The sequence below is a fragment of the Seriola lalandi genome, unplaced genomic scaffold, assembly GCF_002814215.2.
Source record: "Seriola lalandi dorsalis isolate HSWRI2012SDOR001 ecotype SW California unplaced genomic scaffold, Sedor1 jcf7180002054616, whole genome shotgun sequence".
NCBI classification, from domain to species: Eukaryota; Metazoa; Chordata; class Actinopteri; order Carangiformes; family Carangidae; genus Seriola; species Seriola lalandi.
Genome location: NW_019525169.1, coordinates 371,865 through 387,845, shown reverse-complemented (window position 1 = coordinate 387,845; position 15,981 = coordinate 371,865). Strand labels below are relative to the sequence as shown.

At 39.2% G+C, this 15,981-nt stretch overlaps 1 protein-coding gene across 3 annotated transcripts in view; it reads left to right on the top strand.

Annotated features, from left to right (window-relative positions):
- Positions 1–15,981, top strand: part of malrd1 (MAM and LDL receptor class A domain containing 1) — a 51,052-nt gene that overhangs the window by 2,881 nt on the left and 32,190 nt on the right. For 2 of the 3 annotated variants that reach the window (XM_023420083.2, XM_023420082.2), the window contains exons 5-15: positions 1,825–1,924; positions 5,000–5,134; positions 6,181–6,333; positions 8,223–8,328; positions 8,923–9,290; positions 9,441–9,886; positions 12,793–12,880; positions 12,982–13,161; positions 13,348–13,504; positions 14,962–15,118; positions 15,231–15,341. In XM_023420083.2, the coding sequence (XP_023275851.1) occupies positions 1,825–1,924; positions 5,000–5,134; positions 6,181–6,333; positions 8,223–8,328; positions 8,923–9,290; positions 9,441–9,886; positions 12,793–12,880; positions 12,982–13,161; positions 13,348–13,504; positions 14,962–15,118; positions 15,231–15,341 (2,001 nt within the window). The remainder of the gene's footprint in view (positions 1–1,824; positions 1,925–4,999; positions 5,135–6,180; positions 6,334–8,222; positions 8,329–8,922; positions 9,291–9,440; positions 9,887–12,792; positions 12,881–12,981; positions 13,162–13,347; positions 13,505–14,961; positions 15,119–15,230; positions 15,342–15,981) is intronic. The other variant, XM_023420084.2, reaches the window with a different exon arrangement.

The window sequence follows — 15,981 nt, the reverse complement described above, 5'->3', positions numbered from 1 at the left end:
TATTTGCTGATATAGTGGGTATTAACTGTAAAAAATGCCGTAGGCCTATGTTTCCTTGAAACTGATAAAGTCATCACAGCAGGAATGAGCTGCATTTTATGTGCGTTGAGGGGGTACTGACCCAACTGGACCCTTCAAAGGCCATCTGGAGTCCTATAAAACCTGCTGTTTGTGTCCTTCCTATACCCTCAGACAATGTCAGTGTGTCACCCTTCTCCCCTTCTCTGCCTTCACCATCTGTCAGTGAGTGCAGCCAGCTCAGCTTCATAACACAGCTTAACCAGCACAGGGAGTAAAGAGAGGTCAGCTCCCCTGTTAACAGTTACTTCCTCTCCATTAATCCACTTCCCGTTTCAAAGGCAGTTTAGTTAAGAGGGTTTTTATTTACCAGGGTGATTTCGGATGATTTTAACTCCAGCCTGTTGGCTTAATGATCTGCACTTTTTCACCGACTTAAATCCTCCAGTGTTTTCTTTTTCTTTTAAACTTACTTAGAGTTATTTCTTTGGACATCTTTATTAAGATTTGACCATGTTTAATATAATATGCGTGTGTAAACACAGAAAACAGAAAATCCAGTCTTGGAGTATTTTTGTAGAGCTGCTGCCACTGAGAATAATTAAGGGACTCTCTGGATATAAACTCCACCTTTTTTCTGAAGGGAACATCCACTACATCAGATAACCACACCAGCTTGGCTGAAAACTACTCAAAGCTCATTTTTAGTACCAGCTGAAATTAAAATTGTGTTTGAATGCATTTTCACATCACCCATAACGACACAATGCACCATTTATTTAGATTAGTCATAGATGATGGGTTATAAAACTCCAGTTGTGTCGATAAACCTGCTGTTGTGTGGACTTTGATTTTTACCTTGTGGTGTGTTATCTTGTTTTACTAGTTTCTATCTTTTTGATTTCATTCCTATATCTTTGTTTTTATCATTTGTTTTGTGTAAAAGACTTTGTCCTGGAAAACCTTGAAAACAGTTGACCAGTTTTCCAGTCATGAAAACCACATGGAATATAAGAGAAAAAGTAAAATGTGCTTGGAAATTATTTCAACTTTTCCTATTTCCAGGCAAAGTCATGTTCAGGATCACGTTGACTAGTTATGGACGACAGTAGTTTGAATAGGCTACTATCGGTTTTGTTTGGCAATACTGTGAATGCACACACGTAAGTCACTGCTGGCTGCTAACTGTGGTAGTTTTTACTAAGTTTATTGATTAACGTATTCTTCCCAACTTGTAACTGTTGAATAATGCGTTAGCACGTTTGGTTCAGTTGCTCAAGTTGACGCGCTTGCTAGCTTGTTTTACATGTAGCGAAATTATTAAGGTTTGTGATTCAATTCTGGTGGAGCAAAGGTTTCGACTGTGTGCTGGGTCATTGCTGAGAGTTGCATAGTAATAAATAGGAAGCCCGGGTCAATACAATGAATGGGAGCCTAACTGTATGTTTGTCAAACACCGGCTAAAATATTCGCTAACGGCACCTTTTTACTTTGCTAGCATCGTTGTTAGCATCACTACAAACCCAGTGCTGCGTTGTTCAGGTAAAGCAAACCATAATATGGCATGAAATGTTTAACTTTTGTAGGTTTCTCACAGTGGGTGTGATTAAACTGGTTAAAGACTTCCCTTCCTATTACCAGTAAAGGGCTAGCTCATCATTGAAAATTTACAGGAACCCTGCTTTGTAAAATTTGTTCTAAAAACTGTTATAGAAAAAAACTTCTTAATTTTGCTATAGACAAATAGACTGTGTAGAAAAATAATAAAAGGGTGAATGATATCTTGAAGGTTTTCTGTGTGTCCAGCAGGTGGTTGTTCGAGGAGAACTTTCATCTGACAGCGAGGCCTCTGAGGTCCTGGCCATCGACGACCTATCCTTCAGTCCTGGCTGTCTGGCTGTGCCTGGTAGTGCTACCATTAATAACATCACTCTCCACAGAGGGACAAGTTCAGACCTTGACATTTTGAAATATCGCCACACATAAACAGACCGCCACAAACTTGTTTTGAATACTGATAACAGAGGGAAGACACTAAAGCACCCAGGATGGGATCCACAACAGAATAACTGAATCATTAAAATAGTGCTTACTAAACATTTCCCTACACTGAATACAGAGCAGTTTTGCCTGCTATAGCGCCCTGCCTGCAGCTCAGTGATGAATATCATACAGTTGAGCATCTTGGCTGGGAGTGTTTGATAAAGCACTGTCCACTTTGCGTTTTGGACAGAATTTTAACATGTTGCCTCGGTGATATACAGGTTTTTAGCTGCAAGCACAAACTGCCACATCTTTACAACTGCTACTATTCACCCACTACAGGATCACATTCCTGCTCTCTGCCTGTAAAACAAACAGATAATGAGCCGTATTTATTAATTGTCTCATTTAGGGTACAGTATGTGGCCTTCAGCTTTTTTAGGTCTCTTTCCTCGATGAAGCATCAAGGCTACTCTGACTGTAGAGTGGAGCCAGAACTATGTCACTGATTTGAGTAATATGTGAATGGTTGGAGCCAAAGCACCACAGTTTTTTACTTGCTAAATGATGAGCTTGAGCTTTAAATTTTTACTGAATATATACATTTTTAAAATCAAATAATTCCTGCTTCCATATCCATTCATTAACGACCATTGAAGGCCTTCAAGGAAGCTATCTAACCATGAGGTCAGAATTTGTGGTATTGAGTGAAATGTCTCTAAAACTAATGGATGAATGTTCCCTTCAGGATGAATGCCCCTCAGCAGTTCTCCTCTGCTCTATTGAGTATTATAGCATCTTTCAGCTCATTGTTTTGGAATTGTGGCTCACAGCCTTGGTTCATTTCCACCACTGTCATCAGCTCTCAGAAGCTCTGACAAATCCTCTGTATGCTAACTGCACAGCACCAAAAGTACAGACAGCAGTTATGTAGCTGATGAGTACGGTTTAGCATTCAACAGCTAAAGCACCACATATTTCCCTCAGGAGTTGGTGGAGACCAAAACAGAGCTCAGAGGAGAGATAATGCTGGACTGGTTATATTGGATTGCTAGGGTTTCTCTGTGTCTGCTGGATGTATAAAAAGGCAACTGTTTGTAACATGTTTACCATATCAACATTATTTTTTTGATTATAGAGAATTTTACAGCTCCTAATGGGGGTGTAAAATAGGTTAAACGAGAGTGAAGAATATTGTGGCAGACTTCAGAGTCTATTGGACTGTCTCCAGGCTTCGTTTACCATGTCTGAGTGGATAAGACAGGTCAGTGTCACCTTGGCACTTGGTCCCTTAGCTTCCATCTATCTTTTGCTCTCAAGAAGAAATGTTTCTGGGCTGTTAGCAATCTGGCCTGGTTAACCATATCAGAAACTTAATAAAAGCTCAGGGGCAAGGGCTAGTTAAAGCTCCCTCAGAGTCTTCTCACCTGCAGCTCCATAAGACTACATAATCTATTATTGTCAAAGCACCTGTCCCGAAGATATGTACCAATGGGTTTCACATTAAAATACCACTGACAGTTTACAACACAGGTAAGGTTTAATATGCATGGCACATCAGTGCATCCTGGCCCGTATCTGTGCAAGAAGACATGGATATTGTTTTGATATGTGGCCCACATATAATATTGCTAACTACATGCCATTATGGCCACTTAAAGAGGATTCTTTATGTCCCATGTCCTTTATAATTCACCGTATCTCGCACAGAGCCGGTGAATTTGTTGCACTCTATTACAGGGTTCATGGCATCAATGAATTTAGATTAAGTGCGCTGTCACAAATAATGGCAATATAACCGTTAAGTTCTGGCCTATGAATAAATGGATGCAGGATAAGTATAAGACAGAAACATGTTATTGTAAATTGTATTTCCAGCCAAAGTTTGACACCTGTTTTACACCCTGTCCTCATTAAATCACACTCCTCGCAAGTGTGAGTTGCTCCAAGGGTGTTTCCATGTCTGTACATGTTTTGGGGAAAAAGCAGGCTACTGTATAATTTATTATGGCTGTTCTTTGACATGCCTAACTCACATTCCCAGATGCTGTTGCCTGGCTAGGTCTTTTCTGACTCCTGAGAATCTCTGGTCTACCTTTATTATTTTGTCAGATATTTGTTCTTGATGAGTGAGTTAGGGAGATACTATTCAGAGGTGTACAGAGGCATAAGACCAGCTACGTGGTGAACATAGTATCTAGCTGCTAGAACTAAAAGAAGAGTGAATATTAGATTCCCGCTGACCAGGTAGATAGAAACAGAACTCCATCCAACCAACTATTTATGAGTATACTCTCCATGATGACTTCATAAGGTGATATATGTTGACATTGTGTTGGCAGCCTGATCCACTGCGGTGGGGCAACTTTTTTATTAGTACATGGAGTTTGGTGACCTGTATTTGGCTCAGTTCATGTTCAACCTGTCGCCACAGCCATATTAAGTGAAATACCTCTTATCAGTTGTGTTTATTGCTTTTCCTTTCTTTTCTTTTTTTTTTTGAAAGACTTTTTCTTTAAAAGAAAAAAAAATAGTTTCTACTGAAATCTCAAACTATTTAAAGACTTTAAAATAGCCAGACAAAAGCCATTCAAAAATTGGACAGTAATTCATTTATGATTCCACTACTTCTCATAAGCAAAATGAAATTAAGTTAATTTGAGAGATGGAGTCCTAGATGTACTATTGATCAAAATATGTGAACATCATTCATTACTTCACAATTGAATCTAATCTTCCTTAACAACGCTTATATACTTACTCTTCTCTGGATGCAGCTAAACTCATCCATATTAATCCACTGTGATCTCCTATGAGTGCTTTCTATTGATGAAATCACATGATAGGAGTCAGTGATAACAACTGTAACTCTTTGTATCTGTTGGGTCTACATTTGATTTAATAGCTGTCAGTTATCAAAGTGCCTCTTGCAATTGAATACTGTAATTACATCAAAATGTTGGTTGTATTAATCTCTCATGTCTGATTCATGTGGCAGAGAGCACTGCACCCCCTCCTCCTGTCTGCCCTCCCTCGTGGTTTGCCTGTGGTGGTGTTGGAGATTGTATCGAGGAAAGCAAAGTGTGTGACTTCACCCCAGATTGTCCCCATGGAGAGGACGAAGCCAGCTGCCGTAAGAACCTTGTTGCCAAGTAACACATTCAAATAATCCACATCCCATTTGTACATTTGACTGAGCGCAGGGTGGTGGATTTGTACTCATCTGCCAGGATGACGACAGTGGTTGAGGGCACACTCAAAGATCGGGTGTTTCCAGTTTTGCAGTTTTCGTTTACTAGTATGAACCACAGTTGCACGAAAAATTCGTTTTTTTTTTGTTTTTTGTTTTATGTCAGTTTGGCATTGTGGACAGGTCCAAATACTACAATGCCTATGAGCCTCGGCTGCCATTGCAGGTCAGAGGTGCACATTAGGGTGGGAATTCATTCAAAATGCTTTTTTACTGAATATGTGAACAAAACAGGTGCTATTGCTGCTCAAATTAATCCAGAACTGAAACAACACAGCTTCCGCCTGCTGTTAGCAGTGAATGTAATAATGTTTTAAGCATTGTGATTCGATGTCTCTTTCTGAAATGCACCTTGGGAGTTGCAGTTAATCTCTTTCTCGAAGCTTTTATGTACAGGCTCGTACCTTTTTAATCAAAGAACCAAATATTTTCTACAGCAGTTCTTCATCTTTTGCACTGATCATTCAACCAGGATAGTTTCCTGGTCAGCTGTTTACCATTTAACATGGTCTAAAAATCAATAGGAGTTTTTGAATGCATCACACGATCTTCTTCAGCAGTTTGACTTTACCCAGTTGTCTTGGAATTGCAGATCTTCAAACGTCTTGCACTTTAATGACCTCTCACCCATGTTGGCTTAAAAGTTGAAATTGAAAATCTATTGTTGACCATAGAAACACAAGTTGACACAACAATTTTACCACAAGGTCCATTAGTAATAATAATGATCAGAAACAATAATCATTATTGTCAGAAACATATTCCATGGCAACTGGGCAAACTCCATCTGCTGAGGAAAATCATGTGATGTGAGTAAAAGCTCCAGAACAACTGCTTTTGGATCTTATAGAGAGATTGTTGTTCCAAGGTCATAAATGAGCTATATAAACTTTATATAGATAATTTCCTATATCTCTCTACCCATTCAGCCGCTCAGTGTGACTTTGAGGATGGTTCTTGTGGCTGGTACGAGCTCACCCTTGGCGATGGCTTTGACTGGGTCAGGGGCTCATCTGTGGAGGTGCCTCCAGACTACAACAACTACCCCCCACCTTTGGACCACTCTACAAACAGCTCTGAAGGTAAAGAAACAATCACGCCAAACATGTGCAGTAACAATGCCAAAATTTGCCATATGCAGTTGCTGTTATCAGAAAATGTGATGAGCTGATAAGATGAATTGTGTCCAGGATGCTAGGTCAGAAATAACTGGCAAACGATAATATTATCTACAGATTAAATCAATGTTTTGTGGAAGGAAAGAAAATCCCTTTTTTGCGTGTTTTTAAGAGATAAGCACTTCATGGGGAAATGTGCTTTCTCAGCCATCTGAATAATGGAAAGGAAATTGACATATGCTGTACTGATTCTGCATATTAATGCGACATCATTCACTGAACGCTACACTGTACTCAATCTGAAACACTATTAGTCTTCCCTAGGTTTATGTGCCACAACATGTTACTGTATATTATGCCTCATTAGATCGTTATACATTTCTCTACATCAGTCCTCCAGTATAGATTTTAACTCTTTGCGGCACGGGGAATCTTGTTGCAGGCTGACTCAATCCATGCAGTTTTTTTTTTTTAGCCGCACCATCTGTTTTTGTTATGTAATGAGCATGTACATGTAATGTTGTGTTGTATGAGTACGCTGTGAGAAGATGCTCTGTTAGTTTCAGACCCGGAGACTAGCCAGGCAGTAAAAGGAAGTAGAAATGAAGTCTCAGTTATATTCTGGGAGCATCTTGATGTGCTTCAAGCTCTGTGAAATGACACATATCCTGGTGGGAGCACCTGTTTCAAGATTTAGAAAATATTACTGTCACCATCGAGAGGTGTCTTTGTATTTGGTGGTGTTCAAACAGTATTTAGGTGCCTAGTATCAGCCAATATTCAAACTCAGTCACACCACCACCTCATACTGTGCAGTTCTGTGAGTGAGTTCTGCAATGCCATCCCACAAAGCCAAAATACACTAACTGTCACTGTACTGCTGTAACTTGAATTTCTCTCTAATCAATATTCTTATCTACTGATTACAGAATACAAAGTTTAGTTAAGACAAGGAACAACATTTTGCATCTGTTTTACCATTAAACATCCCATAGAAATTAGTGAAGTGTCTGCGTTATGGCATTTTGACATGACATCTTAATCAGGTGATTTGAAAAAAGAAGGTCTATAGATTCAACTGATTCAACACTGCGGGAATCCCAGGTCAACCCTGTTACATCAATATGTACATTTCAAATTATGTACAATATTAATCTCAAAGATATCTGAGGTGTAATCAAATGCTTAATTCCCTGAAGGAAAGATCTTCTGAATATAGTGATGTAGAAAGTAAATATAATAAATACAGTAGGCTACATCTTAATTAGACAATTGGGATTTCTTTTAATAATCAGCATAAAATTTAAAGGCATTACAGCATTGTGTACAGTTTGCCAGCCTGAACACATTAAACCCTCATTCTGAACTTTGTTTATAGGGAGGTGCATCTTGTTGTTGGCAGGAATGTGGTTTGATGCAATGTGTGAGATGAAATGGCCCTCTGCACTTTACTGCTGCAACAAGCTGCTATTTTGCATATTTGCAGCCCAGCTGTTAAAAATAAAGCCTTGCCATTGTCCTCTGACCCGTGTCATCAACAAGACCAAGTTACCATGGTGACTGCAGGTGACTTGATATGTTTTGTTTATCCCACAGTTCTGTTCTTGTTGAGCACAAAAATCCCACAGGGATAGGTATGTCTAAGTAGATGAATTTGACCCATCTGGCAACAACAACACTGTGCAAAGGGGCTTAGATGAATAGTAAATGAACCTCTCGACTTCTGCTTCCGTAACAGTTTTCATGTTTTTAAAGGTGACTCGCTGGCTCTCTAGCGGAAAAATTAGGAGATGTGCCTAATGAAGTAGATACTGATGGTGTTTGAATATTAATTGCTGTCTCATTCACTGCAGGCCACTTCATGTTTATATTGAAGAACAGCAGCAGTCTATATCCAAGAGCTGTTCTCCGAGGACCCTGGTTCCAACAATCGGCCTCTGGGTGTACCATGACCTTCTGGTGAGAGTCACACTGCAGCATGGCCGCCTCCATCATTTTTCTTGCTGGTCTACAAAGTTGTTCAACATGACTTTTCATCATAACCTGAATTATTCTATCTGTAGATCCACCTGCAATTTTAACCCATTTCCATTTGCTGTCTCTCTACTTTGGTGTTTTTCCTTGATCTTTCTCCCTTTTTGTCCAAACATTATTTCACCTATCTCAGCTCTGTTCTCTCAGCATCTCTTATTTCACACCCTCGCACAATGAGAAGATTTGCATCTGATTCTGTCGTGTTTTGACAGTTTAATGGTCCCTAAAAATTTATGTCAAGTGACAGATGATATTTTTCCCTTTGCTTGATTGGAGGGGTACTCCTGGCAGCAAAGTGCCAGAGGTTTATAAATTTCATTTTTTTACACAGAGTAAGCAAAAGCCCTCATGTATTATGTTCAACAAGCATATGCATTATCACAAGAGCAATCTGTGATTTACAGTATCTCGTATAGGAATGATTTCACACTTATAATACCACAGAATGCACACATTGCTATGCTGGAATGTTGTTGTCAGTACAATATTTTGCTTCCATCTCTCCCTCATCTCCTTCAGGCATTATAACTCAGGTATATCCGTGGGGGCTGCTGACATGTACCTTCGAATCAATGGAACCCACAACAACACGGTCATATGGAGAGCCTTGTACGACCAGGGAACTCGCTGGAACCAGGTCACGGTTCAGCTGGGGCGTATCACCCAGCCCTTCCAGATCGCTCTGGCTAAGATCAGCCTTGGCGTGTTCGATGGGATCTCCGCCTTGGATGATGTCACCTTCAACAACTGTTCGATGCCCCTAGCAGTGGCAGAGTGTCCCCCGCACACCCATTTCCACTGCGTGCGCACCAAAGCATGTGTGGAGCACCTGCAGCTGTGTGACCTTGTTGATGACTGTGGGGATGGATCAGATGAGGAGGGATGTTGTGAGTTCCAACAGTTGCTTATGGTTACAAGAAATAAGTACTCTGATACTATAACATAAGGTCCTGCATCCAAAATCCTGATATAAATGAACAGAATTATTAGCTTTAGAATACCCTTAAAGAAATTCATTTTTTTGTCATGTCACACAGCTCCAGAGCTGCAGTGTAACTTTGAGCACGGGCTGTGCAGCTGGAAACAGGAGCAGAGTGGAGGAGATGCGTTTGACTGGACCCGCATACAAGGGGCCACTCCTTCCTTTAACACAGGGCCCTGGAAAGACCACACACTGGGCACTAGGTACGGCCACTATCTCTACATCGAGTCATCGGCCCCCCAGGAGTTCAAGGACACGGCGGTGTTACTGAGCCGAGCCTTCCAACCCACCCACCAGCGTGGCAATGACCCCTCCAAGTCCCGCCACCATTGTGTTTTCCGCTTTAATTATCACATGTTCGGGTCACATGTGTTCTGCCTGGCAGTGTATCTGAGGACCACCTCCGCAGGCCGGGGTCATATGCTCTGGGTACGATATGGAGACCAAGGAAACTTATGGCACAGGAAGACTCTCTACCTCACCAGCGCTCGGCCTTTCCAGGTAACTAATCAACAATATAATGCTCCAGAAATTGATGCAAAATGGTTTGTTTATGCTTCTGCCTTATAGAACCGGACTCACTGAGTACATTTACTTCCACATTGTATTCTGTTTAGAGTCTTATTCTGGTTTTGATCATATTTGGGATCTGGTGTTTACATAGATTCAGTCAGGACTGACTGAGTTACGTAACAGTTGAGAATCTGACTGCCTGAGCTTTTCCATCTAATCGTCAGTTATGGAAAATAAGATGAAGAATAACATTTGTTCTCTGCAATACCATTAGCATGTAGGTCATTATTATGTTGTTAATCATTATAATTTTTTCTTTACTGACTAACTACAACTTAACTTACACTTATAACAGATGGATAGGGTGTTTACATGGTATAGTGTGCTGTTTTTTATCAAAGGAATCAAGCTTGCATTAACAGGTTTCTCATAACCAAAGACTGAAAGTACCCAGGTTTCTTAAAGCTGAATGTGATGTTTAAGTGTGTAAATAATAACCAGGATACTCCAAAAAGTCATTTCACGTCCCCTTATAACATATAAAGTACATTATAGGATTATTATCAATTATATTTATTTAAATTTTAAAGTAGTATTTGGTATTAATCATCATTATATCATCATATTTTAAACCCTGGACATATTTTAGAACTGCTAGAAACTTAGTTGTCAAATTAATGTAGTTGATTGAAATATTTCTTCTGACATGCAGTGGAGTAGAAGTATGTAAGTATTATGAGAAGAAGTTCTATAAGTACAGAACATGAGAAAACATTCGTGGTTTCTTTGCACCAATGGTTAAGAGGTTATTCTTAGTTTAAACACTATATTATCTTGTAGCAATATCACATCCCTCTCTGAATCATTTGCATTCAGTCCCCTTGAGTAATCAAAGACAGACGTGCAGAAATGAGCTTCAGGTAAACACAGTTCCCTGGCAGGCAACAATGAAACGCTAGTGAAGCATAGAGTGTGTATTTAAGAGTGTACTCCAGCATTGCAAGATGAAGCTCTATTTAATAGCTTCACTGCTCGACATCGATCCCTCAAGATGGATGTTCTGTTGTCATTACTCATGAGTGAGTTTAATTTGACAGGCAGTTAAAGACTTTTCCTCCATTATGCCATTGAAAACAGGAGCTCTGTTTGTCAAGTTAATTGACTTCAGAAAGGGTAAAAGTGAAAAAAAACAGAGACACTGATGAATTAAAATAAGACTCGGCCTGATCCATTTGCTCACACAGTGGGCATATCGCCACAAAATGACAAAGCATAATGATTTGACATCAAGATAGCAAATTGTACCAACGTACTTCCTCTGAATTTGCACTGAGATTTAATGTGACCAATGTAACCACAACTAATTCATATCTTCCACGTGAAAACAACACTGTCTGAGCATAGAGCGCCTAAAGAATTTAAACACGCAAAAAGCAACAGTAAGCTACAGAGCAGTAAAGTTAATTAAATACTTTCCAAGGCAGCAATTGGAAATGGCTGATTATTGGTAAAATATTTCAAACCGTGTTTGCAGAACACTGCTGCTTGAATCATGCTAATGTGAAATTCTGAAAACCTACAGTAAATACTCACACAGTGCCTTTTCCAGATAATTAACATTTAACAGCCTTGCTTTGTTTATTAGATATGCTTAATTTGGCAGTGCACGTTCACTAGACTGATTATCATCAGAAAACATGTTCTTACTTTTGAGGTTCATGCTGTTTTCCTTCAAAGCTAATATCAGACTCTCATCGTACCATATTTCCAAATAATGTTCTGCTCCTTGGCAATGACGCAAAGCAATCAAGCCAGGTGACTGCTGACACAACTTATCTGCCCCAATAATCTTTAAGCTAATGATTTGTTACATGGGGAAACTGATAAACCTTATGTTCAGGAAATGTAGCAAAGTCTACTGGTAAGAAAGTAAGTAAGGAAATCCATGCAAACACTTTGGCGATTTGTAGATAATAGGTCATTTTCACAAAGATGTAATTAGTACCAATACTGGTTACACCTGTGCTTTTCCTATAACTACAAATCAAAATGTCTTCTAAAGGTTAATTAGGTACAGTTATGTGGTATTCTGGCAATATATGAGGTTTTCAAGTATTAACTGTAAATATGTTTTCACATAGGAGAGGATAAAAGCATGTATCCTGGCTTTGAGAAACCTTAAGGCTGGATGAAGTACATTAGAAAAAGAAACTGAGATAAATGTAAATATGCTGGTAACTAAACCAACTGACAAAGCCAATGTTAGCTTGAAAATGTATGACTCATTTAGACTGAAGAGTAACAGAAGTAACAGCTAGCTAATATGTAATATTGTTGTGTCTTTCTTGATTGATTTCTGGCTGCATTGGTAAAACATGAAAACAGGCTGGCAGACACACAGCTCTGGCTTTATGAAGTTGTAAGGGCTAATATGTTAGCAGTGCGTATACAGTTGCCTTATACACCTGAGCTGCAGCAACATTAGCATTCATTTTGGGCTTTTTTTTTTTTGGCCGCCCAACAAGTGTAAGTGTAAGTAATATCCACTCTACTCTTTCCTGCTCTGGTATCCACCAGCTCCTGACAAAATATCTGGGCCTTATGGTTGCCAAACAAACTTTTTCACCAACTAGCTAACGGTTAACAGCTACCTTAGCTTGCTTATAACATCATATGACCCATTTAGATTGAAGAGTATGTCTAAGTTATATTTGTTTCATAACCAATTTATACATTAGTAAGGTAAAAGTGAAGACATTTCTTAATTTGTTATTGTACAACTTGATTAAGTTTCTAAATCACTTGTTTCAAAAAAAGCTAGTGTTAACTACAATGAACTTAGGAAGCACACAAAAGAGATGGATTTACAAATTATTCACCTTCCTTGTTGCCAGATTTTTATTGAAGGAACAGTAGGAGATGATTTCAATGGGGACATTGCCATTGATGACCTTTCCTTCCTGAACTGCGTCCCGTATGAAGGTAAATGAGTACGCCATAACACAAGAGATGGACTCAAACAGTTGAGGTTTGTCTTTCCATCTCCACTGTTGATTTGTGTTTTCTACTGTGCCCTCTTTTAGGAGAGCTCCCCCCGCTGAATACCACACCCCCTGCAGTGACCACTCCAGCCCCCACACTCCAGCCTAACAACTGCCCTGATGGAGAGTTTGCATGTAGGGCACATGGGGAGTGTGTTCCCCAGAGCAAAGAGTGTGACTTCAGACCTGATTGCTCTGATGGCTCTGATGAAATAAACTGCGGTAAAATGTCTTTTCTTCTCTCAGAATTTCTGCATAATCACACACCACTTGCATATTTTTTTCACAGTGTTTCTGTGGTCTTTCTTTTTTCTTTTTCCAATTTCCCTCACATTCCCCTGCATTTTTTTCCTCTGTCATCTTTCCCTTATTTATTATTACTATTATTTTACCTCTATCTTTCTCCAGTGAAGGAACTGTGTGATTTTGAAGGCGGTGACACATGTGGTTGGAGGATTGTCAACCCGTCTTTGGTCCCAAAACATGCATTTCGCTGGTCACCTGATCAAGGGGAAAGCATTCATGATGGAGAGCAGTACCATCGTCCTATTAATGATCACACCCTGTGAGTACCAACAAAATTGACTATGGTGGTCGTTGAATCAGTTAGATGATAGAGAAAAAATAAAGTTGCACCTACAGTCAATTTTCAAGCAAAAATGCCAAATATTTGCTGATTCAGGCTTCTCAAATCATGAATGATAATAAAAATCTTAAAACATTGCAAGTATCTCTCTGTACCTAAAATGATCACAAATGTAGAAAAGCTAAATAACAAGTAATGAGAAAGGGTAGAAAGTAAAAACTTCAAATTAATCATTTGCGTGTTCTGTGTTTTACATATTATCTTTTCTTTGTACTTAACTAAAAGCAAAGACATGAGAAAAAATGGACTGTGAGGCTGAGTGAGCATGGCCCATTTATAGTGGATAGACAGTGACCTGATTGTCCTTATCTATGTTTTATTGACTGGACGGTGAGAGCAGAAAATGGCAGTGCACTTTGACCACTACATTTCAGTAATTTCTTCTCTCAGCCAGAATTGGCGACACTATCTTATTTCATAACCTCTCTGTCTGGCTGCGCCTCCTTCTTCCTCACTCCTACAGCAACTGTGACTGACTCCCAATCGATAAGGCATGAGTGAAATGGAGAGGCGAAACTGTGTCTTATTTAACCCAAGCAGAGCCATTCCTCTTATGGAAATTTAATAAAGTGAGGCAAAGGGGGATGGGGCTGATATAAACATGGTGCTGAGAGAGTGAGGATGATGAGGCCAGTAGAGGCGATTATAGCACTATTCATCTTACTGCTGTTGGTGGACCATTTTGTGATCGACACTTATATAACTTGATGACTTATAGAAGCAATCAAAAATGTTATGTAAACTGTGGTCATGGACTGCACATAAGATAAACAAACAAAGACAATCTTCACAATTTAAAAGGTGAAACTACAGAATGGTTGCTTTAAAAATGACTTAAATGTCCGATTGGTTATCAAAATTATTAACAATTTTTAATTGATTAATCAGCTAACTGTTTCAGCTCCAGTTGTCTTTACTGAAAGAACATGCGTCTGTATGGTAGCAAGTGCATTGAAAATAGGATGAAGATAGTCTTAGGGGACAAACAAGTGACAATTTCACAATGCAAGATATAACAGGATTTGTTCAATGTAAAAAAAAGAAAAAAGAAAAAGAATTTCAAAAAGTGCGTTCCAGAAAAAAACTGGAAGCTTAACCTGAAAAATACACATCAGTTGTCAAAGTAGGAAAAGGTGGCACACTCTCAAAGAGTTGAGCGTCTGTGCATTGTCATGTTTTATTAAAATGTCCTTGTTGATATGGGGCCTTTCTCAGAGCCGCAGGAGTGTTCACATGGTTGCATATACATATACGAGCCAATCAAGCTAATGTCCTGATTTTACACATTTGTACAATGAACATGATTAACTCCTGGACTCACAATTTGAGGACATAATTGTGATATTGTTCTGTATTTCCTGTCATTCCTGTGATAGAGGCAGCCCTGAGGGTTGGTATATGTATGCAGACAGTTCAAATGGCGGCTACGGACAAACCACTGACCTCCTGACACCTGTCATCTCCTCCACTGGGCCACAGTGCACCCTTGTCTTCTGGTACCACATGAGCGGATTCACTGTCGGATCACTTAAGGTGAGGAGAACAGACACACTCCGCAGGGAATAGTACTTGTTTCTGTGTACAGGGTCTCATCAGAATTGAGTCACAGAAATATTCTTATCTATTGCTCTTACAATATCTGCAGGTGCTGCTGAAGCACAGAAACATCACTCATGAGGTTTGGTCTCAGTCTGGTAACCAAGGAAACAAATGGAGACGAGGAGAAGTGTTTTTGGGGTTATCAAACAACTTCCAGGTCTGTAAATTATTGCTTAGAAATACTTTCAGATGTTTTGTATGGACATTCAGAGCACTGAAATACGTTTACACAAAATTTTGCGCAAATATTGCCACACATATTTCATCAAATGTCTTTGTTTTGCTCCATCAGGTAATATTAGACACTGGTGAGACTTTACATGTCCAGTCTATAACATACCTTTTCTATTTAGTAATTTCTTCTCTCAGACAGAATTTGAGAGAGAGAGTGTCCAAATAACTTTCCTGTGACTCCCATGATTATCAATGAGCCAAATGGATATTTTTATTGGCAAAAGTATTACCAGAAGTATCTTTTTTTTTTCTGATTTTTGTAGGCGATAACATGATATTCACACACACACACACAGTAGGCCTATACAATAGACAAATAATGTATAAAGCTTTCGTTCTAAATCAAACCATAGACTTATATGTCCTTTACCACAGATTGTTTATGTCTTTATTTATCTCTTAATATGTCCATAATTTGCTTTGCTCTGTTATGATTTTAGTGGAGGGCAAAATGTGCTTGCCATATATTATGACCAGAAATGTCTGACAATCACATATATAAAAAAAACAAACTTTGTCATAAAATGTCAAATAACTTGTGTTTTAAGTTACTCAGGATGTAT